This window comes from Camelina sativa, chromosome 13, assembly GCF_030686135.1.
Source record: "Camelina sativa cultivar CO46 ecotype springtype chromosome 13, ASM3068613v1".
NCBI classification, from domain to species: domain Eukaryota; kingdom Viridiplantae; phylum Streptophyta; class Magnoliopsida; order Brassicales; family Brassicaceae; genus Camelina; species Camelina sativa.
The window spans coordinates 21227707-21250996 of record NC_141892.1 but is presented as its reverse complement, the minus strand read 5'-3'; the positions used below and the strand labels follow the sequence as shown (position 1 = coordinate 21250996).

The following is a 23290-nucleotide window of genomic DNA, read 5'->3' as shown; positions in this document are numbered from 1 at the left end:
TTCCGCCGACTGAGATTCACGAAGCAGAGTAATGGTCTCCTTAGTTATGAACCTCTCACGATAGGTATTGTGTTGACCCTTCCACATGGGGATATCCTCAGCTGCAGTGAGAGTGAGAGCCGCTAGTTCAGTTTCAATGGTGTTGAGAAGGGCAGAACGATGCTGACGCATACAGTGGCCCTCTTTGGCCGTTGCCACGGTTGCAGTCAAAGGAATGCCGAGTTCAATATGTCGGTTGCTACCAGTGATCTCATGGAGACAACCCAAGCTACTCCAACTGTCATACCAAAACGATGTTGATGTCCCATTATTAACCTGCACTTTGTAAAGCTGCTTCGCAAGTGATCTATACTTTAGGAGCTTCCTCCACATCCATGATCCCATACTAGTAGTAGATTTGAGTTCCCAAAAGGGTCTGTTTTTGAGTAGAGCGACAGAGATCCACCTATTCCAGAGAGAATTTTGTCCAGACATTATTCGCGATAGGAGTTTAAGACAGCTAACCTTGTTGGCAAGACGGAGAGATTGGAGTCCCAAACCCCCTTCTGCTTTTGGGCGACAGACTTCTTTCCAAGAGACCTTTGCCTTCTTGCCACTCAGCTCAGGACCAGACCAGAGGAAAGCAGAGCATAATTTGTCTATCTCTGTTATACACCAACTAGGGAGACGATATGCAGAGATCCAAAAGTTGAGTGTACCAAAAATTACGGAATTAAGAAGCTGCAGACGACCTGCATAAGAGAGAGGACGTGCACTCCATGATGTCAGACGGGCTCGGACCTTTTCTAACAAAGGAAGACAGTCAACAGATGACATTTGCTTTGTGAGCAGAGGCAAACCGAGGTAGCGAACTGGAAGCTGGCCATGAGCAAAGGGGAACTGGTGGAGAATGTCTAAACGGCATGTATCAGAGACGCCAACCATGTATATAGAGGATTTTTCAATACTGATCCTTAGCCCAGAGATTGCAACAAACCGATCAAATATTTCTAGGATACCTTCAACGGACCGTTTTTGTCCATCCACAAAGACCATCAGGTCGTCAGCAAAAAACAAATGAGTCAATTGGATAGGTTGACATTTGGGATGGTAACCAATGCGCTTCTCAGCCGCGGATTTATCAAGGAGCTTAGACAACACGTTCATGCAAATTACAAATAGATAAGGAGATAATGAACATCCCTGTCTGAGTCCCCTTGCGCTTTGAAAAAACCCCGCAAGCTCCCCATTTACCTGAACAGAAAATGAGGCAGTGGAAATATACAACCGGATCCAATGAATAAACCTTGCAGGCAAATCCAGCGCTTCAAGGATGTTGAACAAGAAATCCCATTGCACTGAATCAAAGGTTTTTGAAATGTCGATTTGCATTGCACAACGGGGAGAGATCGTGTCTTTGTGATAGTCTTTAACAACTTCTGAGGCAAGTAAAACATTCTCCAATAGCAACCGATCCTTAACAAACGCAGACTGATTCGTAGAAATGAACTTAGGCAGAAGCTCCTTTAGCCGGTTGGCTAGAATTTTTGAGATAACCTTATACAACACATTGCAGCAGGAGATAGGCCTATAATCCTTCATGACACTTGCTGATTCTGATTTCGGGATTAAAGTCAATATTGTGGCGTTGAGTCCCTTCGGCAGAAACCCCTTTACAAAAAAGGATTGGATAGCAACATTGAAATCATTACCAATTATTGGCCAAGCAGACTTGTAGAACTCAATGGTGTAACCGTCAGGTCCTGGAGCTTTGTTTGATGGCATGGAGAAGAGGACCGCTTTAATCTCAGAAGGTGTCACCCCCTTTATGAGCAATTCCTGATCAGTAACAGAGCACTTAAAAGACAATAAGCTCTGCAAACTGTCTACTGACATTCCACAGTAATCTGCTGGAGAATGTGTGAGAAATTCTTGAAAGAACCTCACAGCTTCCTCCTTAATATCCTCTGGCTGCTGGAGAACAACACCATGTTGATTCGTAACTTCTCGGACATTGTTCTGCATTTTATGTTGCTCTGCAGAGCGATAGAAATAGGCATTGTTCTGATCACCCACATTCAATCAGTGAAGTTTTGATTTTTGTTTCATGTAGCCTTCCTCCAGCGTTGATAAAAAATCCCATCGCTGGAAGGCATGTGTTTCGGCTTCCATGCTTTGAGACGTGGGATTGGCTAAAGTGGCGTCCTGTCGACGACAGAGTTCCTCATGAGCATCTCGTGTTGGACAAGTAATATCAGCTAGAGCTTCTCTCCCTAGGAGACGCAACACTGGCTTTAAACTCTTGAGTTTCTTGGAAAGACGGAATAACGCAGAGGTAGAGACAAACAACGGTGCTGAAGTTTGCCAAAACTCCTGCACTTGTGTCGGGAACGGAGGCAACGATGTTAGAACATTTGAGAACTTAAAAGGTCGCCGTTTCTTTAATGGTTCAGCACCTAGACAGAATCGACCTCGAGAATGATCTGAGCAACCTCCTGAATCAAACACACAATAAGAGTGTGGATATATCTGCATCCAAGCTTGATTAACTAATCCCCGATCCAGCTTTTTACAAATTAAATCACCATCTCTCTTATTACACCATGTGAACTGCGATCCATGGTGTTTGAGGTCGATCAGGGAGCAATACCGAACAACCTCATGGAAATCCCGCATACCGTAACGTACCATTGGAGTGTCCTCAAATCGGGAATGCTCCACCCCATCAAGTGTTTCATTAAAATCACCACTAATCAGCCATGGCTTATTACAAAATAATGGAGAATCATGATGAGCTCTCATATCATCCCAGAGCTCCTTCCTACCCTCAGCCGTGTTATATGCGTAAACAAAAGAGCATAAGAATTCCTCAGTCTCACCCGCCATAAGTACCCAAAAAGAAATCATCTGACTGCTTTTAAACACCGGAGTTAGTCATGTTGTTGGACTCCATAGGATCCATATACGCCCCAGCCGGTGGTGTTCATAATTTGACATAAAAGACCAATGTGGAAAAACATTATTTACAAGTGCTTGGGCATTACTTTCTTTGACTCGCGTCTCCAATAAGCATCCAAACTGCATAGACTGACTCTTTACCCAACTGCGAATGATCGAGTGTTTTGAAACTGTATTAAACCCACGAACATTCCAAAAGAACCCTGACATTAAGGTTTTTTCCTCAAGTTCTTTTTCTTCCAGGCCGGAACCTGGACAGCTTTAGAGGCTTGAGGATCTGTGATAAACTTGTGGGCCGATTTAGAACCACGAGGAAGAGAAGGACGGACACTACTTTCCTCATTCACGGTTCCTTTCACTAGTTGCTCTGTTTTCTCTGTCTGCGTTGTTTTCTCAGTAGGAACAGTAGCCAGAGTTTGGTAACTCTCCTTCCTCCATCCCGTCTGAGGGATCCACCAGTGTCTCTGTGTCCTCTTTATCTCCCAACTCACCCTCCACATCCAAGACTGAGAATCTCGAAGGAGAGACAGTAATGCTATTAGTGGCCTGAGTCTTCTGCTCCGGACGGTTACCCTTAGAAGGGGAGATTGAGCACCATTCACCCTCCATACCGACTGAACCTTCCACACCTACTGAACTGGTTTCTTGAGCAGTATGAACCAACACGACTCCCTGGCTTGGGGAAGCAGATTGAGGAGTCACTTGGCTGATATCCTTGCTCGAAACTCGAGTTTGAGTGTCTACAAAAGATGTATTAACCACCGGAGTTGGGGTGGCCACTTGAGCTTCGTCAGGTTGTGGATTTGCTGCCTTACAAACCTCCCTTAGGTGACCCCAGTTGGAGCAAATAGAGCACTTTGGTGGTAGCCACAGGTATTGAAATTCCACCACTGCATCCACACCTTTTTCAGACTGAAACCGGAAAGACTTAGGGGGATCTTTGGATAAATCTACCTCAACAAACACTTTTGCTTCCCCAAATTGTTTGCAGAGGACTGTATCGGGATGTAACCGCTTGGGATCACCCACGACACTTGCTAGGAACCCTAACCCCTTCCATGTGAACATCTTATGTGGAACCTTCTTCATAATAACCCACAAGGGGATTGTCTTAATATCTGGCTGGGCTTCCTCAATGATTGGCGACCACCGAGAAACAACCATCGGAATTTCTGCTATATTCCACATACCACGACGTAAAACACGGTCCCTTATCTCCCGGTCCCGGATTCTGAACTTAGCAGTGGACTCATTGACTTCAAAAACATCGATCCGCACAGATTTGTCCCCCAGAGGCCAGATTTTGTTAACAATGACATGAATCTTTGCCACATGCGGAGCAGTAGTGGAAAGAAACTTGCCAATCAAAAAATCCTCCCATAGAGGAGCCGCATCTTGAAAGATTTCATCCGGGACTTGAACGGTATGGTTACCGTCGACAACTTTGACATCAAAAGCATGTTTGGAAAGACTTTGAGAATTCTGAACCACCGACGAGTAAGAAACCTTGGAGGGAAGTCCCGGAATTGGAACCACCAGTGCGAGAGACATCGGGAACGGCGGCAGAGCCACCAGAACGCTGGAGCGTGAGATGCACGCCAAAACCCTAAATCACCTTTGGAATCGCCTTGCCATGTCACTCTCAATCATATATCTTTGAATGTAAAGTTTTTCATTATTAATCAAAAGTTACATAAGTTAAATAGTTTAAATTATAGAAAAGAATAAAAAAAAGTTTAAATTATAGAAATAAAAGTAGGTTATTTGTATATTCAGGAGGTGACCTGTACCACCTCCAAACACGTGGTGGATCCTCCAACCAGATGAAATCTATAGATGTCAGGAGAAGACTTCTCTACAGTGAAAAAAAAAAGTGTAATATCTGATTACTTGTTTAACAAGGAAGCTAATTAGGGAAAAAAAAAAAAAAAAAGTAATGGCCTGGTTGTGATCCAATCAAAGGAGTCACATAGAGGACTCGGGAAGCTAGACCGTAAACAATCCACAGCCAGAAACCGACTTGAATTTTGCAGGGTCAATCAATCCCGAGCCCGACCCCTTAATACCACATAACCGTTCCATTACCCTTTAAGCCTCCACTGGGATTACAAGCTCACGTTACAAAGCTCGGCGACATATGATGCCTCTTCTCTGTATATATGTAGTTGTGTCGTCTTTTGGTTCTTTCGATGTGGGACATGTATAAGTTTTTCATAACCCAATTAATTTCCCACTTAATTATTAACTTTTCACTTGAAAATCAAGTTTTATTTTAGTTCTAATTTTTATATTTAACCAAAGAAAATGTGTAGCTTTCAGTTTTTATTGAATTTGTCGCTCAAATCTGACGTAATTAAAATAAATCACATTCACTTTCATTCAGTATAACTAGGAGAACCTCCGGCACTGTACTCTTGTGCGGGCAAAATTTTTTTTAAAACAATTATTGTCTAAATTTTTTTGTGGTCAAATATATCACTAATTCAATTATTTTATATGCTAGTTTGAGCAAATATATTTCTAATTATAGTTCAACTAATTTAACAAAACCAAAAAGTAAATTAATTATAAGATTAAAAAGAGTTTCAACAAAAATGTAAATGGAAAACAATTAACCAAAAGAGAAGCTATAATTTAATCTTCAATAATAAGGAACGGAAGTAATTTTTCTAATATAAACATAAAGTAACATAGTTAGGGGAGTTATTCGCGAGCATACACGACCAAATGTTTAACTTTAAGCCTAAATACTAATGTTGTGATTGAACGCCTTTATATTGATATCTTAGTATCCAAGTCAAATCTTCATAATTATCTATAGAAATTTAACATTTCTCAAAATAAAGATTCTCGAAAAAAATATTTACAAAAGATTTTAGTATTTATTTTCCATTTTTTATAATTTTAAATGGAATAAGATTATTTTATTTCCGTTTTTGCTAACTTTTGTTTTAACAAAAACAATTCATTTTTAAAAAATTTATTTTCAAAAGTGAAATAAAAATTATTCTTTAAAATTACTCGTTTCTATTTTCAATATATATATATTTTTAATTGTTTCATTTGTTCATCCTCCTAATTATAATTGTCAAGACCTTTTGTCATATTTAGAATCTTTATTCCTCCTTTTGCATAAATCCTATGAGATTTTGTCGGGATCACACGAGATTTTCAGTTCCTTCTATCTAAATCAATAGATTCTAGTATTCATTTTCTATTTTTTAAAAAAATATTTACAATAGATTCTAGTATTTATTTTCTATTTACAAAAAAAAAGAAATGGGATATGAATATTTGATTTACTTTTTTTTTCTAATTTTCGTTTAAAAAAAATTAGAAGTTAAACCAATAGTCTGTAGAAATTTAATATTTTTAAAAACGGGGATATTCTCAAAGAAATCTTTGCAATATATTCTAGTATTTATTTTCTATTACTTTTAAAATTTAAATGAGATATAAAATTAAGATTTCTGATTTTTGTTTTAAAAATGGGAAATTTACAATTTAGTATATGTTATTTATCCATCTATACCAATTTCAAATTAACAATAATTATAAGTTACTTTCTAGATTGGTATACTTAATGTTATTTTCAGACCGAGAGGTTGAGATTAGATCTATGGTGTTTTGCCATCGAGAGATGTTGTTGAAATGCTTGAACCAACCAATGCTAGAGATTTACTCACTTAGCCTAAGAGATTAGATGTGTAAGAAGTTTATTGACAATAATAAATTGGATTTTAATGTCTGCTTAATCATGTTTCTCCAACGAGAGTTGGGTAGGAGAGTGACTAAGGTTGATTGTTTCTATCACGAGAGTGATTTTGCAAGGTTTAGAGATTCATAGTCTAGGGAATATTTACTTGAGGCATGTGAGATATCCCAAATTGATCAGGAGCACTTATGAGTCGATTATCCCATTCTTAGGGGCTTTTGCACTTGATTCTTTAGCCTTTTACCTATGACTAGACCCATTACCCGAACTGTTACTCGATCACCGGCATTGTGTATACCCTTGAGTTGTTCATCTTTGTGTTCTTGATTTCTTCTGTTATCCGATTACCCACTCGATCCGGTACCTGGATGCTTGCATCGTGTGCTTAGGTCATGTGGTTCTTGTTTTATCTACTTTTTGTTTCTTTTAGGTTGTTACATAAAACCCCCATTATTGCTTGGCTTGACTTGCATTGTTCTGATCACATCTTATCTGCTAGCATAACAATCATTTGGATTGATAATCCTTTGTACCACAACTGCATAGGAAATTGATACCCTGGGTGAAAATTCTGTTATCAGAATCCCAAAGTAAAATCTTCACTCGACTCGATCAAAGAGGTGGAAGACGTCGGATGTCAAGCGTGGTTGGTCGAATGGAATGACATCCATTCCAGACATGATGGTTCAAGTGGGATGCTCGTGCTTCTTCCTGGGAGTGCTGTAACAACACGTCCCATGGACTCCACTAGCCTCACTGCTAGCCGTCCCAACGGACCCCAAGCTGGCCCTGCAGGGCATCGATCCTAACCCATCACTGTGGATTGGGACCCCAAGGTGGCCCTACAGGGCTTCGATCCTAACCCATCACTGTGGATCTGCAGGTCAATTGGTGGCAACATGTCCTGTGGGAATGTTGTTAAAGGGTGAGGACCAGGGTTCGAGGAACGCTTGGCGCACCAATAACCTACTGGTGGATGTGGATATCCACAGTGAGGGGCTAGGATCAATGCCCTGCAGGGCCAGCTTGGGGTCCGTTGGGGCGGCTAGTAGTGAGGCTAGTGGGCTAGCAGTGAGGCTAATGGGGTCCACGGGACGGGTTGTTCAAGTCGCATGTCGGTCGACTCGCATTGCTTCTCTCCCAGGAGAATCGGTCGAGTCGTATGTCTGGAGATGCAAGATGTGAGTCCTGGAGTCGCATGACGTGAATCTTGGGGTTGTGTTGCTCGAGTCCAACGTTTGATTCCTTTGTTGAGCGCTTAAATCGGGTGCACATTTCAGGCTCCATTCGATTCCAGCAGTCTAGACATCTCCTAAACACTTGAAATACACCAATATGCAAGATATATACAAAGATGATGCAAGAACTAACTAAACAAGCAAACTGTATAAAAGAGACTAGAAAATGGTTCAAAACAATGAGTTATCCTAGCTAAACGCATGATAAATATATGCTAAGGAGAGACAAAATATAGACATATCAAACCTCGACCTGCTTCTCTAACCACTTCTTGAACCATGCCTTCATCCTCGCCTCTAGCTCCCAAATATCCTCTAACACACCATCACAGTCCCATTGGACTCTCATCAAAGGAATCATCTTCCGCCAAAGTACCTTGATCCGCCTCTCGAGTACCCTCACCGGTCTCGCCTCAAGAGTCATGTTGGGCTGAGGATCTGCAAGAATCTTAGCCAACACCTCATCATCCTTGTGAAGACACTGCCTCAGCACCGACAGATGGAAGACCTTGTGGAACTAACGCATAACCTCAGGCAACTCCAACCTGTAAGAAACCGGTCCCACCCGCTCCACAATCATGAAAGTACCCATGTACCTCGAACTCAACTTAGTCTCTGTCATCTTGAAGTACACCATGTCATCCACCTGAAACTCAACGACTTTTCTCCTCTGATAAGCATAACTCTTCTACCGATCCTGAGCATTCCTCATGTTCATCCGGAGCACCCGGATCTTCTCCAAGGTCTCGTGAACAAAACTCGCATCTAATATGCTCCTCTCTCCCACCTGAGTCCAACATAAAAGTGTGCGACATGACCTCCCATACAATGCCTCATAAGGAGTTATACCAATACTCGCCTGATAGTTGTTGTTGTAAGCAAACTCTACCACGTTCAGGTGATCGGCCAAATGACAATCCCAATCCAGCACACACATTCTCAACAAGTCCTCCAGAGTCTGAATCGTCCTCTCCGACTGTCCATCTGTCTGAGGATGGTAAGCTGTACTCATATGCACCTTAGTGCCCAACTCTACCTGAAACGCTCTCCAGAACGCTGAAGTGAACTTGGAATCCCTGTCTGACACTATGCTCACAGGCACACCATGCAACCTCACAATCTCTCTCACATATTTCTTAGCCAAAACTGTTGTTCCATCAATCTTCTTAATGGCCAGAAAATGTTCAGACTTGGTCAGACGATCCACAATCACCCAGATAGCATCCATAATCCGTGACACAGGCAAACCAACCACAAACTCCATAGTAATCATATCCACTTCTACTCTAGAATGGGTCCGTTTTAGGTCACGGTACATATTGGTCCCGACCTATTGATATTATCGTTTGAGGTCATGGTACGTCTTGGTCCCTCTAGAATAAACAGAGAACTTGGTCGAATGAGCTTCTCTCAGAATCTCCTGCCTCAGACCCTCATCCTTGGGTACACAAACCTGATACTCTGAACCCTCAACTTTAGAGGCGTTCACCAAACTCCTCATCACTCTCCTGAGCCAACCACACTCTACTCAGAAGATCTGCTCTGTCAACTGCCTCCAGTCCCAAGGCTCTCGTGAAATTGCACATAAACATAAAGCACTAATCTCACTCACCAGAGACTCCATATCCTGCTCCTGAGCAGAAGTCGCCCGCTTCCTGCTCAAGCGTATGCTATCAATTTAGCTTTACCAGGGTGATAAGCTATATCCAGATTATAATCCGCCACCAACTCCATCCATCGCCTCTGCCTCAAATTCAACTCAGGCTGGGTGAAGATATACTTCAGGCTCTTATGATATCTTAACACTTGTACCTTTCCGGCATAAAGATAAAATCTCCAAATCTTCAAAACAAAAACTACAACAGCCATCTCCAAATCATGGGTAGGGAAGTTGCCCTCATGCTTCCGCAACTACCGTGAAGCACACTGGCGACCACACAAAGGTAACGTCCTTCCCTATCAGCTTAGTTATCAGTTGTGCCATACTCGCAAAACAACTCACAAACTTCCTGTAATACCCTGCCGACCTAAGAAAAATCCTGATCTTTGTGGCGTTCTGCGGTCTAGGCCAATCTCTTAAGGCCTGAATCTTCTCTGGATCCACAGAAACTCCTGCTGCAGAAACAACATGACCCAAGAAACCCATCTCTCTCTAGAAGAAACTACACTTGCTCACCTTAGCCAAAAGCTTCTGCTCCTCCTACTTCTTCAGAACTGCTCTCAGATGGATCTCGTGCTGCGTAGGGCTCTTCGAATACACCAGGATGTCATCGATGAATATGTTGACAAACTCATCCAGAAACTCCTAAAATACACTGTTCATCAACCTCATAAACGCAGCTGGTGCATCGGTCAAACAAAGGGCATCACCACAAACTCATAGTGTCCATACCTTGTCCTGAAAGCTATCTTCCGGACGTCTAGCTCATCTATCAGAATCTGGTGGTAACCTGACGCCAAATCAATCTTGGAGAACCAAGTAGCACCCCTCAACTGATCCAACAACTTATCAATCCGCGGGAGAGGGTACTTGTTATTCACAGTGACTCGGTTAAAACCCCGACAATCTATACACAAGTGGAAACATCCATCCTTCTTTTTAACAAACAACACCGGCGCTCTCCACGGTGAAGTACTAGGATGAATGAATCCCTTGCCCAACAAATACTCCAACTAATTCTTCAGCTCTGCCTTAGACAATGGCTTAGTCCCTGGTTCCTGGTTCCATCCTGTAGGGTGCCTTTGACAATGACTTAGTCCCTGGTTCCAACTCAATCGTGAAGGGATCAGACTAAGATGGTGGTAACCCCTGCAATAACTAGAAAAGATCATCAAACTCCCAAACCACAGGGATCTCACCTACACCAACCTGCCCCACAGACTCCGACATCGTAATTATAGCCAAACACCCTTCCCATCCCTTTCTGATCATCTTCTCTGCCTACACAGCTGAGATAACCAAACTCTCTAAAGTCGTCCTCACTCCCTCATAAAACCAACTCTTCGCCCCGGGCCTTTCCAACACAACTCTACCTTGATGGCAATCCACATGTACTTTATACCGGTGCAACCAATCCATACCCAAAATCACATCTTACAGCTCCACAGGACTGATGACTAGATCAACCAGCATTGACTCTCCAGCCACCTGTATATCCACATCTCTTGTCCGTCCATGAACCTGTATTATCTCGCCTCCAGCAACCTTCACGGTCATGAACCTCTCCTCGGAATCTCCACGAATGTTGCCCCTCTCGACACACTCTGGGGTAACGAAGAAATGAGTAGTTCCAGAGTCAAACAACACATGGGACAAAAATCCTCCCACCAATTAGGTTCCTACACACACCTTAGGCACTAAGTGACAGAAAACCACAAAGTCAAGTTTAGAAATTGTACATGTGATCGCGTTAGAACTTGTTCCTCCTGACTTCACTGCGTGTACACACGCGGTGCCACTAGCAAAGGCAATGCTGTTTGTCCCACCTGCTGCACTCCTGACTGCACTACCACCACAGCCATCGGATATAGCTAAGGACACGACAATCTAAGATACCCGACCTCCCTGCAATGGTAACACACACGAGTCGTCGGCGGTGCTGGCTAGTTACCCCTCTCTGGACAACGCGCCACTTTGTGCTCCAGACTCCCACACCCGAAGCATCTCGCACCACTGGAACCCGACTTCTGCATCACGTTAAACTTCCTTTTTTGCCCCTGTGCAGGCTTATCGCCCTTTCCAGAAGCAGATGCGGCTGAGTCCGCTTCAGCTGTGCTGGAGGATTAACCAACACAACCTATGACCTCAAGTCATCCTCTATCCCAGCTGCAGTCTCTACCAGCTCCGCTCTCGTAGCATAGCTACTCACTCTGCACCAACTCAAGTCATCCCACAGAGACAATAAGAACTTCCGCACCTGAGTCGACTCTGGTTCCAAATCCCTGCCTGCATACCCCACAAGCCTACTGAACTCTGCGTCCAGCTCCCTCACAGTACGATTCCCCTGAGTCAACCCCAAGAACCGCGCCTCCATAAGATCAAGTGCCTCTTGCGGAAAAGACTTGGCGTTGAACTCTCCCACAAAATCTAACCAAATAATCTCATGTTGCACTCTTCGTGCTGTCACCGAACTCCTCCATTCGTTCTCTCCACTCATATGCTGCACTCGGATTCGTTCCTCATAGGGAAAACCCCGCACCCACATGTCGTAGCTACACCATCATCTGAACATATTGAGCATCCACTACCTTGTCCCTTGGCTGCACGCCTGCCTGCACACCACCTACAGGCTGCACCCCTGAACCTTGCCCACCAACCACCAGCGACACCACTATTGGAAACTGCAACAATACCTGAGCTAGCAAGCCTGCCAAGACATTCTCTCTACCTGAAGCACCATCCGCTTCAACCCCCACTCCCGGGGCAACACCGATACCGACACCGGGCCTACCCGCCCATCCGATACCACCACCGGTTAGGTCTCCAGACACACTAGGATGAACCTGCGATTCGGCCACCTCCTCACTGGCCAAGAAGCTCTGGGTCACACTCTCACTGACCTTGGGAACCTGTCCCTGCCCATGGCCACGCCCACGAACACGACCACGCCCACGAACACGACCACGACCACGACTACGCCTGCGACCAGCAGCTCCCTCACCTCTAACTATTTGTATCACCAAGAACAGACGGCTAAGCAAACAAAACGACTCTAACTACACAAGGAACAAAACTCACCTTGGAATCACAAAGTAGGCTCAAAGAGTATGTTCTAGGACCCCATGCCACACACAAGCATTCAATCCAACATCCACAACACAAAGCACACAGCAAACCCGTACCTAGAACCGTATAGGAACTGACACCAAACTGAAACAACCCGACCCTTTTTTTATTTAATCCTAATATTTAGTGATCCCATACTCACTAGCAACCTATCCCCAAACAAAAACAACAACAACGGATAACAAAATAATAAATCAAATAACCAATAACCAATAAAGAAATAACATAACAACAATCCAATAACAATCCAGAACATAAAACAAATCATAAACCAACAATCCTAGCATCCATTCTGTGTATACACGTCCCGTTGACCCCACTAGCCCACCGCTAGCTTGCCCCCATAGGCCCGAAGCTGGCCCTGCAGGGCATCGATCCTAACCCCTCATTGTGGACAGGAACTATTCATCCAAATCCACCAGTAGGTTATTGGTGCGTCAGGCGTTCCGTGAACCCTGGTCCCCACCCTTTAACAACCTTCCCACAGGACAAGTTGTCACCAGTTGATCAGCCCACTAGCCTCACTGCTAGCCGCCCCAACGGATCGCAGTCCCTCGAGCCATCGGTATCTAGAGAACCCCTCGTCCCCTCAGGAGAACCCCCATCTCCTCGTGAGTTGTTCAGGACCCCCCGTCCCTATAGCAAACGGTCATAACGTCTGTTAGCATTTTCTACTCGGGACCACCCCGTGATCCGCGTAGAACATCTCAATGTCCTACCAACACCATATACTCTTCGTTACTATCACCCCTGCCTTGGCCACCCCTAGGCCTCACTCTAAAACATCTCAACAGTTTGATGTTCACACACACCCTTTCCAAAAATAGCTTTTCCGCTTGGCAATTATCCACAACAAATCATCAATACGAGCGTAATAAAACAAACAAGTACCATACGTTCGCATATTCTGATTCACCGCATCAAATGCTTTGCAAGCCGTTAACTCAAACCACTTGACTTATTTCCTCCAACAAGCTTACAAAAACCTTGAATCTAGCAACCCTGTCCATCTCCAATGAACTGCTGCAACTCCCCTTCAAGGACTCCCGCATTTCACATCCCCATTTTTAAAATAGACAATTGCTAGCTATTCATAGAACTTTCTATTTATAGCAACCCTGAGCTATTTTCTAGATAAGTCTACTTCCATTACATATCCTGTCCTAGAACCGTATACGCTCTAATACCAAATTGAAACGACCTGACCCGTTTGCAGATCAATTGGTGACAGCTTGTCCTGTGGGAAGGTTGTTAAAGGGTGGGGACCAGGGTTCGAGGAACGCCTAGCGCACAAATAACCTATTGGTGGATTTGGATGAATAGTTTCTGTCCACAGTGTGGGGTTAGGATCGATGCCCTGCATGGCCAGCTATGGGCCTATGGAGGCAAGCTAGCAGTGAGGCTAGTGGGGTCCACGGGACGGGTTGTTACATATTCTAGGCCACTAAGTTCCACTCTAGAATCCTAACAAAGACACAGAGCAAACAACTAAGTCTCTAGAACATCCTCCTCTTCATAGCCTTGATTATAGGATCACACTTTGCCTTTACCTGCACCACAAACATGAATTGAGATGCATGAGTATTTTATAAACACTCAGTAAGACAATCCTCTCATCTATTGGGCTATACACACAAGCAATAGAAACATCTTTAACCATCACCCAACAATCAATAACCAAACAACAACAAATCAGCACTCTGCATCGACTGACAAAAACCCATGCATCGACCAACACCAACTATAGTTGCATCGACCGACACAAGATTTCATCGACCGACACAAGGTTCACTTTCATCGACCGACACAAGGTTCACTTTCATCGACCGACACGCACACTGCATCGACTCACGCATGCTCGACATAACACGAAATCCCTAATCGCATCGACCGATGCCTCCACATGACATCGACCGAGGCTCCTAGGTCAAACGCGCCGTCCTCGCATTGCATCGACCGACACACAAAGTGCATCAACCGATGCACATGCCTAGCATCGTTTTTCCCCAAAGCTCCTCACTGGATCTTTGTACCTAAACCACCAATAACACAAAACCAATATCACAAAAAGCTTCCCAAAGCCTCTTGTGAAGCAACAACACACCAACAAGCCAATATAACCCATAAAAACAAGCAGATCAGAGAAATCTCCAGCTTAGATAAGCCATGGTCATGTACTTACCTTGCCAAGACGATTCTGACTCACAAACAAGAAGATCTACGCTCCTAACAGCCTCTCACAACGCTCCTAGCTTCAGATCTCGCCAAGAACAGCCACAAATCTCCAGAAATCTCACCAATTGCTTAAAAACTCAAGAACTTCGTTTATTACTCTCAGAAACGGCTAAACTCGGCCACAAGACGACAAAGTCTCCTTTTATATGCGACTCCAGGGTTTTCTTAACCCCAAAACGCAACGTTTAACTTAAACTCGTCCGCTCAAAACTGACCATGCATCAACTAACACACCTTGTGCATCGACCAATGTACCTCCCAAACCGGGACTCCGGTTAGCGGATGTTACTTATCTTCATAAGGCATGGGGCTTCCCAGCAAGGTAAGAGCATTAGCTTTGACCTTGATGTGCTGCATGTTGGCATCAATAGTTGTGGTGCCTTTGACACATTGCTTCAACTACGTCAGAAGCTGGCGAATGTGTCCTCTTGATAGTTTTCATAAGTGTCTGACAAGGTGTTCCAGGCTTGTAGCGAGGATTCGGACATGGCGATGAGAGTATTGAACAGCAAGCTGTCTTGACGCAGCCATGATATGTACTCTGGGTTTTTTTCCTCATTGCCAGACTTGGTAATAGTCTTCGGCGGAATGACAGTGGTGGGGTCAATGTACATGAACCAAAGAAAATGTGTAGCTTCCAGTTTTTATTGAATTTTGTCCGCTCAAATCACATTCAATATTTAGGTTAGTACAAACTCCACAATAAGATACAAATGTTTAGTATTATGTTTTTTGTTTGTTTAATTCTCCTCGTAGTAGTAAGACAAAATTTGCGTTCGGACAGACAAAGGAATGGTTACATTATGTAGAGAGTCACTCCAAGTAAGGCTTCCAAAGTAGTAACCTGTGTTGATTTTGTGTGTTGTCGAGACTCTTACGTTGGTTGTAGAGTTGAATACTAGCGTCTCCGGGGTCCAAGGTCACAGTAACTTGGATGCCTAAGGGTCGCTCAACCGTTACTTTATAGACTGAGTTTAGTGGTCCAACGTTAGTGATGGTTATGGTGAGACTCACTACGTCTTTGAGGTTTGGGATTCTGATAGAAGGTAAGTTACAATCAAGGACAGATGGTTTGGGATTTCAACAGACTGTTGCTGTACCGACAAGTTGGGAGATTAATGTCTCGTTGTAACCAAAAGAGCACATGTAGAGAACATAGTCTTCAAATCCCAATTAATAAACAAGACCTAGATTTGCAGCTTTCTCAGGATTCACAAGACCTCCACCATAGTCGAACGGATTAGCTAGCTTCCGAGGTGACCCTTATGCGAATATCTGCTCTCCAAATGGATCTGTTCTCCAAGCTGCAGAGTAAAGATGATACCAAGATCAGTGATGTTTCTCTTTTGTCATATGTACAATGGCTGATCTTATGGCAGCAGGAGACCGATCACGGTGTAGAGCTTTCAGAAGCGCAAGAACTCCTGAAATTGTAGGAGTCACCATTGATGTCCCTGAAAAGAAAATGAATCCTTGGTCATTGAAAGTGGTATTGGTGGTTGTAGCCGCCAATATGCTCACTCTTGGTGCTGCTATATCCGGCTGCATTCATTTGATTGACAACATATGAGGTAAGATAATTTGATGAGTTTAGACAAAACAAAACATGTGAGCCTTTATTCTAACGTACCTTAAGGATTGCAGCCGAGATTGGAATAGGCCCTCTTGATGAGAAACTTGCTACCTTTAATTTTTACCCAGTGGTTGTCCAATAAGTGTCCTAGAAGGTTGTATCTTTACTACAGGTGATCTGACAAACAAGAAAATGTTGCTTATTTTTCTAACTACTCTAAGTGATGAAGATGTTAGTCTATGTTATTCATACCCATTTGAATGTATGTAAAAAAGTATATTGGTTCCAAGCTCATAGTCAACAGCAACACAAGGAAAATCATCTAGGCATGGTCGGAGTATGTTTCCTTGTTGTCCTGCAATGATTACACCGAGACCATCTGCTCTCTTAACATAACTTGCTGCCCTCAATACAGAAGTACTGTAAGGTGATTCGGTGAAACACAACACAACTTTCCCCACCATTGTACTATTAGAGTTGATGAAAAGACACTCACATGTTCTACATTACAAGAACCAGGGTAAATTCAAATAATTGATCATTTTCATATTACAAGATTTTGTCCTAATAAGAAACTAGAGAATAGATAATATTACCCAGAGAAACTTTCATTGTTATTCCCTGGATTCTCCGGGTAAACCAAGCTAGTGAAGCCAACTTCTGGACCTCTGCAATATATATAAGAAACAGATCTGTAAATGTTTTAAAAACATTTAATTTCAATAATATAAATAGTGTATATCTTTTTGTTACCAATATCACTTAATTGTTCCCAAGTATCATAGGTGTAGAGAAGGACCGATCTAGAGTAGTTGCAGCTATTGTGATGATCCAAGGAGCCAAGTTTGTAACGATTTGAGCCGATGGACCCGCGTTACCGGCCACACAAACTACGGTAATACATTTCAGTACTGCATGGAATGCACCAGTAGCTATCCCATCTTGAACATCGGTTTCTGAATACAAAGTTTCATAGCCTAGAGAAAGAGACAGAACATCAACTCCATCATGAATAGCCTCGTCCATTGCTTTCAAGATGTCAGCGGCTGAAAAAATCGTTATGTCCTCATCATCTAGATAGCAACAAGTCTTGTACACTGCTATACGAGTACACGGTGCCCCACCTCATACAAGTCCCTCCAGCTAGGCCCTTGTAGCTGGTATTGGGAACATAAGAACCGCCTGCGATGGTAGCTACGTGTGTTCCATGACCATTGTAGCCTCTATGGGAAATGAAGTCAAGTGATTTTGTAGAGTTGAAGCTTTCGTGCATCGCAAGAAAACCATTGATGAAGTACTTGGCTCCTATGAGCTTTTTATTGCAGTGAGAGGAGTTAAAATCTTCTTCTGATTCACAGTCTCCTTTCTAGTGGCGTAAAGTATAGATTAGTGTACATTATTATATTTTTATTTAATTAAAAATAAATATTATTTAAAAAAAAAAAGTTAAATGGACCAATAAAAAGAGAGTGAAACTTTACTATGAAAGTTAGTACAACAAAGGTTTATTTTCTGTGATACCTCATTCCAAGGGAGAGAGAAAGAGAGAGATGTAATGTAGTTGAGGACTAATATTGAGGAAGCTTAAGCATTTTCTGTGATTCCTCTTAGAATGTTTCCATTTCTTGGAATTATTTTAAGTTTTTGCTGTTTGAATTTCTTATCTTTTGTCATAGTCAGAGTCACAAAGTTTAATTTTATTTTAATCCAACACACAATGTCTAAGGAATATATCAAACAGTGTGTGCTTAGTCAACTAAAATCAACCATCTACCTCAACATGTCCCATGCTACTTAATTCAATAGAAACTAGAAAAACAAAATTGTCTCTGCCGTATGAAGATTTATTAGCTAGGTGAAAATAAATTGACAAACTCTATCATCTTAAATCGTATTCTAATATCACTACGCAACCAGAAATTCATTCTAGGCCCTGTTCTTTTACCCAACGTTGCGACAGCTGACAAAATAGAAGAAAAACAGTTTTAGGAGAGAGAGGAAAACACAGTAGTGAGAGGAAAATTGTCGAAGAAAATGAGTGGAGATGATGACTAAAGTATCGCTGTTAACTTCAGTGACTCATATGATGTTGTCGCGACTCATTTTCTGTCTTCTCCGACTCATCTGAAACAGTTATTTTTTTAAGTTCCGGTGTCGTTTAGTTTATTTCGACTCTTCGTGACATGTCATTTAACTCCGTCGCTGCCGCTGTCGCAGCGTTTAGTAAAAGAACATGGTCCTAGTTATAGAAAATGAAGCTATATTGTCAATTAATTTGACTGTGAGAGACAGCCATGAGCCTAAAATTTGAAGAATGTTGTTAGTGTTTAAGCTAAGTGGGGGTTATTGGTTTGAGATTTGTAGAGTTTTAAAAGCTTTAAATGTTATGTTGAATTTGTTGTTGGTATATCAAGATTTGTTAAACTCTGCTAAAGTTTAGTGTTATTAGTTTGTAATTTATAAAAAGTCATTTAAAATCTTAACAAATTTAGGTTATTGGATTTAGACTTTTATAAGAGCATCTCCACTAGGGAGTGCTCATCAAAATATTCATAAAAAAATTAATAGAGGAAAGAGAAAGAATAAGAAAAGAGGAGAATTCATGCTCACAAACGTTTGGCAGAATTTTCTGACAAGTGTCATGTAGTTACTGATTAATATTAATAAAAATAATAAATATATCATTATAATTAAAATAATTATTTTTTTAAAGCAACCTTCTAAGGTTGCTCCCGTTGGTGATGGTCTAAAGTCATTAAATTTTTTATGTTATTCAATTAAAACAAAAGAATTTAGGATTGTTAAAGAATTCAATTATTATGTTATTGGTTCATGATTTTATATATTTTATTCACAAAATAATGTCATGGAAAGTATCACAAAAATACAGAGATTGTTTGGAACATTTTACAAGATTTTAGTAAACTATAGAATACGCTCTATCAATCCTTATGAAGATTTTGTGGAAGTTTTTAAAATTTTTTAGAAATTAGAACCCATGAACACCCCTAATAAAATTTCATCGGAAAAGAAAGTGTAGGGTTGAAGCTTATTGGACATTTAAAATTTTGTTTGGTTAGGTTCGATTTGAATGTTCCGTGCTAAATCAAATAAAGTTCGATTTGAAAATGTTCCGTGCTAAATCAAATAAAGTTCGAATTATTTGTAGAAGATAAATTTTTCGATTCAAGAGAAAAAGAAAAGAAAACAAAAAAAACTAATGCAGGGTTAGAACCTAAAAAAAAATTAGGTTTGATTTGTGATCCTAAAAGAAAATTAGTTTATATCCAATATGTAATTTCAGTTAAATTTTGGGGAAAAATATTTTTGGTAACTAAGATAAAATGTCAAAAAAAAAAATTGTTTGACTTCTATCGAATTACATGTTTCCTCTTGCCGATTAAAGTTTCATCCAATGAACCGAATAAGCATTCTGTTTGGCTAAATTAGTTCAGTTTATTTATATGTCCAGGCCCTAATAAATGTAACTTAAATTTTCTAATCTCTTAAAACTATTTGCGAAGTTTGGTTAATCGTCATAGCAACTATTTTCACGTTTAAGCGCTCATCAATTCTTGCATAATAGCAAATAAATCAGGAAGAACATCGTCATTGAACATGAATTCAATGAAGAAATAGCAAATAAAGAAACTTATAAACCAGTTGAATCAATCACTTTTTATTTGAATTTAAGGAACACATTCATTTATAATACTATTAAAAAGTATGTAACAAGCACAAGACCTAAAGAAAAAAATCAGGAAGTAACTATGGTTTCGAAGCAATGAAGCCCGTCAAACTCCGGTGCAACCCTCAGAGTCAGAGGTTTCTCCACTATAAACTTCTTTGGTGTCTTCTCCGTCAACACGGCTTGAATCCCCGAGGAAGAAGTAGAGGATCCATGAGAGGATGGATTAGATGTAGCTTTGTTCTTCATAATCCCTGAGCAAAAGGAATCAAACATACTGAACAATGAATTCATGATTCTATAATCAAACTCGAAACTTGTAAAGAGAGATTCTTAGAAACTCGAAAAGCTTTGTTAGATGTTCTTGTAACGAAGAAGAGAAAAAAATAAGTTTGTTTATATAGAGAGAACAAAACTTTGCCGTATCAGTGTCATATATAAGGAATTAATTTTCATTTTTGACAATATTTTCCATTTTTCTTTTTGACAATATTTTCCATTTTTCAAAAGTTGGAATTAATTTTCCTGTTCCGGCTGATATTAATCTTACATTTTTTGACAATGAGACAAAATAACAGTTAAAAGTTAAATATACTATAATTCAGAATAAATAAAAAAAAAACAAAGATCAAAAGATACATTCTTCAAATTTAAACTTAAATTTGCATAAAGCGTATAAGATCTAATTATGCGAATTGTAAAAGAAAAGGAAAAGATCGAAACACAAGAACTAGAAAGTTATGAAAGATACATTTTTTTTTTTGGAGAGTTACTATAATATTACTAAATTGTTTCCTTATTACTAAAGTAGTATAAAAAGGTTGATAATTATTATAATAACTTATGTACCATTTTTATCCCTAAAACTTGTGTTAGGAAAAAATGCAATTACAGAAAATGCCATTAAAAAAACATTGGAAAGTGGGAGAAAGTCTATAGTTGGTTTGATGGTATACAAATCAGATACATAAAAATGGTAGAGAAAGTTGGTATATTAAGTTGGTAGACGGAAGGTGTACGGTAGATGAAAATGGAAGATTTAGTTGTATTGATGGTACACTTATGTGAAAAGTAGATTAATTAGGTAGATTTATGTTTTCGGTAGATTAACTTGGTAGATTAATTGTGTTTGATGATAAACTTATTAATTGAGCGAGTTTTTAGATAGATTTTTTTGGTAGCGAAGATAGTTTTGATAGACTTACTAACCGTTGCAATAGATATAATTGACAGACTTAAGCTGTTAATAGATTGTTTTGGTATACTTATATAGTTATTAGATTTATCTGAGAGATTTATAAAAATGTAACGGTAGACTTATAAAATATGGTAGAGATATTGTTGGTTATTGCGATAGATTTAAATCTGACTAGAATAACCTCATATTTTGTTAGAGTCAGTATATGGTATACTAGACATGATAGACTTAGTTTTTTTTTTTTTTTGGTGACTATTGGAAAACATATGTTAGATTTGTTTGCATTATTTACATGTTAGTTTGAAGCTTATGTCTTTGTTCTTCCTCAACATGATTTGAGTATAATCGACCAAGAAATCAGACAAACAATATAACTCACTTTTTATAGGTTTTTAAGTTAGAAATCAGATGTTGAGATGAAAATCTATAATAGTTGAGTAAAAACCCCACAAGTGAAACCAAAAAAATAGACATAAGTCGTGAAAAAATAAAGTGAGGCAGGGGAAATTAGGGTTTTCAGTCGTATGTTAGAGGTGGAAGACGAGGATATTCTGGTAATTTTGGGTTCATTAAACCTAAAATCGAACGTGTACGACATATGAACGCATATGTACACAAGTTATAAACGTGTACGTACATATGAACACACAAATTGTTTACAAACAAAACATTCAAAACATGTACGTGCACAAGTTATTTTAATGTAACATTCAAGACAAGTACTTATGTGAGAAACGTGATTGTAATCATCATAAAGCGAACTATGTCATTCAATCTTGTTTGAGACTAATTAGGAGATAAGTGAAACAATCACACATAAAGATATGTATAACTAAAAGGTGCATATCACATTCTCTCACCATATTCTCATAATTACAAATAAACCCACCGTTGAGCATAGTTATAGAAGTGTCAAACCCACCGTTGAACATAGTTATAGAGGTGTGAAAAATATAAGCTATGCATGTTGCAGTTTGGGTGTACGTACATAACGTTCTTTTGTTTAATGTATGTTGCAGTTTGGTGTACGTACATAACGTTCTTGAGATTAGTGTACGTACATAACATTCTTTTACTTAGTATACGTCCGTAAATCCGTTTTAATGAAATATATTATTGTAATTTTGTACTCATCTTCAACATATCTTCTTCTGCAACCCTAGCTAATATTGTCGTTGTTGTTCACCGGAAATGGAACAAGTAAGAGATGTTACTAGAACAAGTAAGAGATGTTACTAGAACAACCTATGTAATTCGTAATTGTTTATTTATTTATTATATTTTCGAGAGGTAATGAATAATAACCACACAAAATTACATTTTAACTATATAGGGTAATATTTAGATAACATAAATAGTATTTGCCGAATTGTATTACTCAGTTCAACTAGGTACAACTAAATATATATTTAGATTTGCATTTCTATTTAAAATATGAAAATGATAATTAAGGTTTATAAGATTTTCTTTACATATTGAACTATTAAAGAACCATGTTTAATCAACAATACAAGAATTTCTCACTTTCTAATATATACTATCGTTTTCACATAAAACACTCTTTATTGTATAAGGAAGACTTAGTAAGTGATCACCTCAAATGAAACAAAAGAGGTGAAACCCAAGTTTTTATGAACATTGTGTTATGAAAACCTTGTATATACTAATTAATAGTGATAAATCTTGTGGCCAACTGCTAATAATTTATATTATAGTCCAACTGGAAATACGAAAAAAATGCAAAAGTTCAACTATGAATATGAGAGTACAACTGGACAACTATGTATAATTATGTGTATACCAAATAATTTTTTACTAATATCATGTTGTCTTTGGTTCATTTTACCACATATGTGATGATTTTAAATGAATATCCCGCCGCCAAAACTCTATTTTTTATTCGTTTTCACATGATCCATA

At 40.1% G+C, this 23290-nt stretch overlaps 3 protein-coding genes and 1 pseudogene across 3 annotated transcripts; all 4 read right to left on the bottom strand.

The window, feature by feature from the left end:
• Window positions 1-2061: 2061 nt before the first annotated feature.
• Window positions 2062-2865, bottom strand: LOC147929810 (uncharacterized). Its single transcript, XM_087480730.1, has one exon. It carries the CDS (start codon window positions 2863-2865, stop codon window positions 2062-2064), a length of 804 nt encoding a protein of 267 aa, XP_087336856.1.
• Window positions 2866-3330: 465 nt separating this feature from the next.
• LOC147929809 (uncharacterized) lies at window positions 3331-4488 on the bottom strand. The gene has a single exon (XM_087480729.1). It carries the CDS (start codon window positions 4486-4488, stop codon window positions 3331-3333), a length of 1158 nt encoding a protein of 385 aa, XP_087336855.1.
• Window positions 4489-8131: 3643 nt separating this feature from the next.
• Window positions 8132-8527, bottom strand: LOC147929808 (uncharacterized). Its single transcript, XM_087480727.1, has 2 exons — window positions 8420-8527; window positions 8132-8371 (listed from the first exon to the last, which is right to left on the bottom strand). The coding sequence occupies exons 1-2, from the start codon at window positions 8525-8527 to the stop codon at window positions 8132-8134; spliced, it is 348 nt and encodes a 115-aa protein (XP_087336853.1).
• A 7124-nt stretch (window positions 8528-15651) lies between these two features.
• Window positions 15652-20466, bottom strand: LOC104738360 (subtilisin-like protease SBT3.7; annotated as a pseudogene).
• Between the last annotated feature and the right edge of the window lie 2824 nt (window positions 20467-23290).

Coding starts and splice junctions, on each gene's coding strand:
- LOC147929810 (XM_087480730.1), bottom strand. CDS start 2,865: ATGGCGGGTGAGACTGAGGAATTCTTATGCTCTTTTGTTTACGCATAT.
- LOC147929809 (XM_087480729.1), bottom strand. CDS start 4,488: ATGTCTCTCGCACTGGTGGTTCCAATTCCGGGACTTCCCTCCAAGGTT.
- LOC147929808 (XM_087480727.1), bottom strand. CDS start 8,527: ATGGTGTACTTCAAGATGACAGAGACTAAGTTGAGTTCGAGGTACATG. Junction 8,372..8,419: donor ACAGGTTGGAGTTGCCTGAG/GTTATGCGTTAG, acceptor GTGCTGAGGCAG/TGTCTTCACAAGGATGATGA.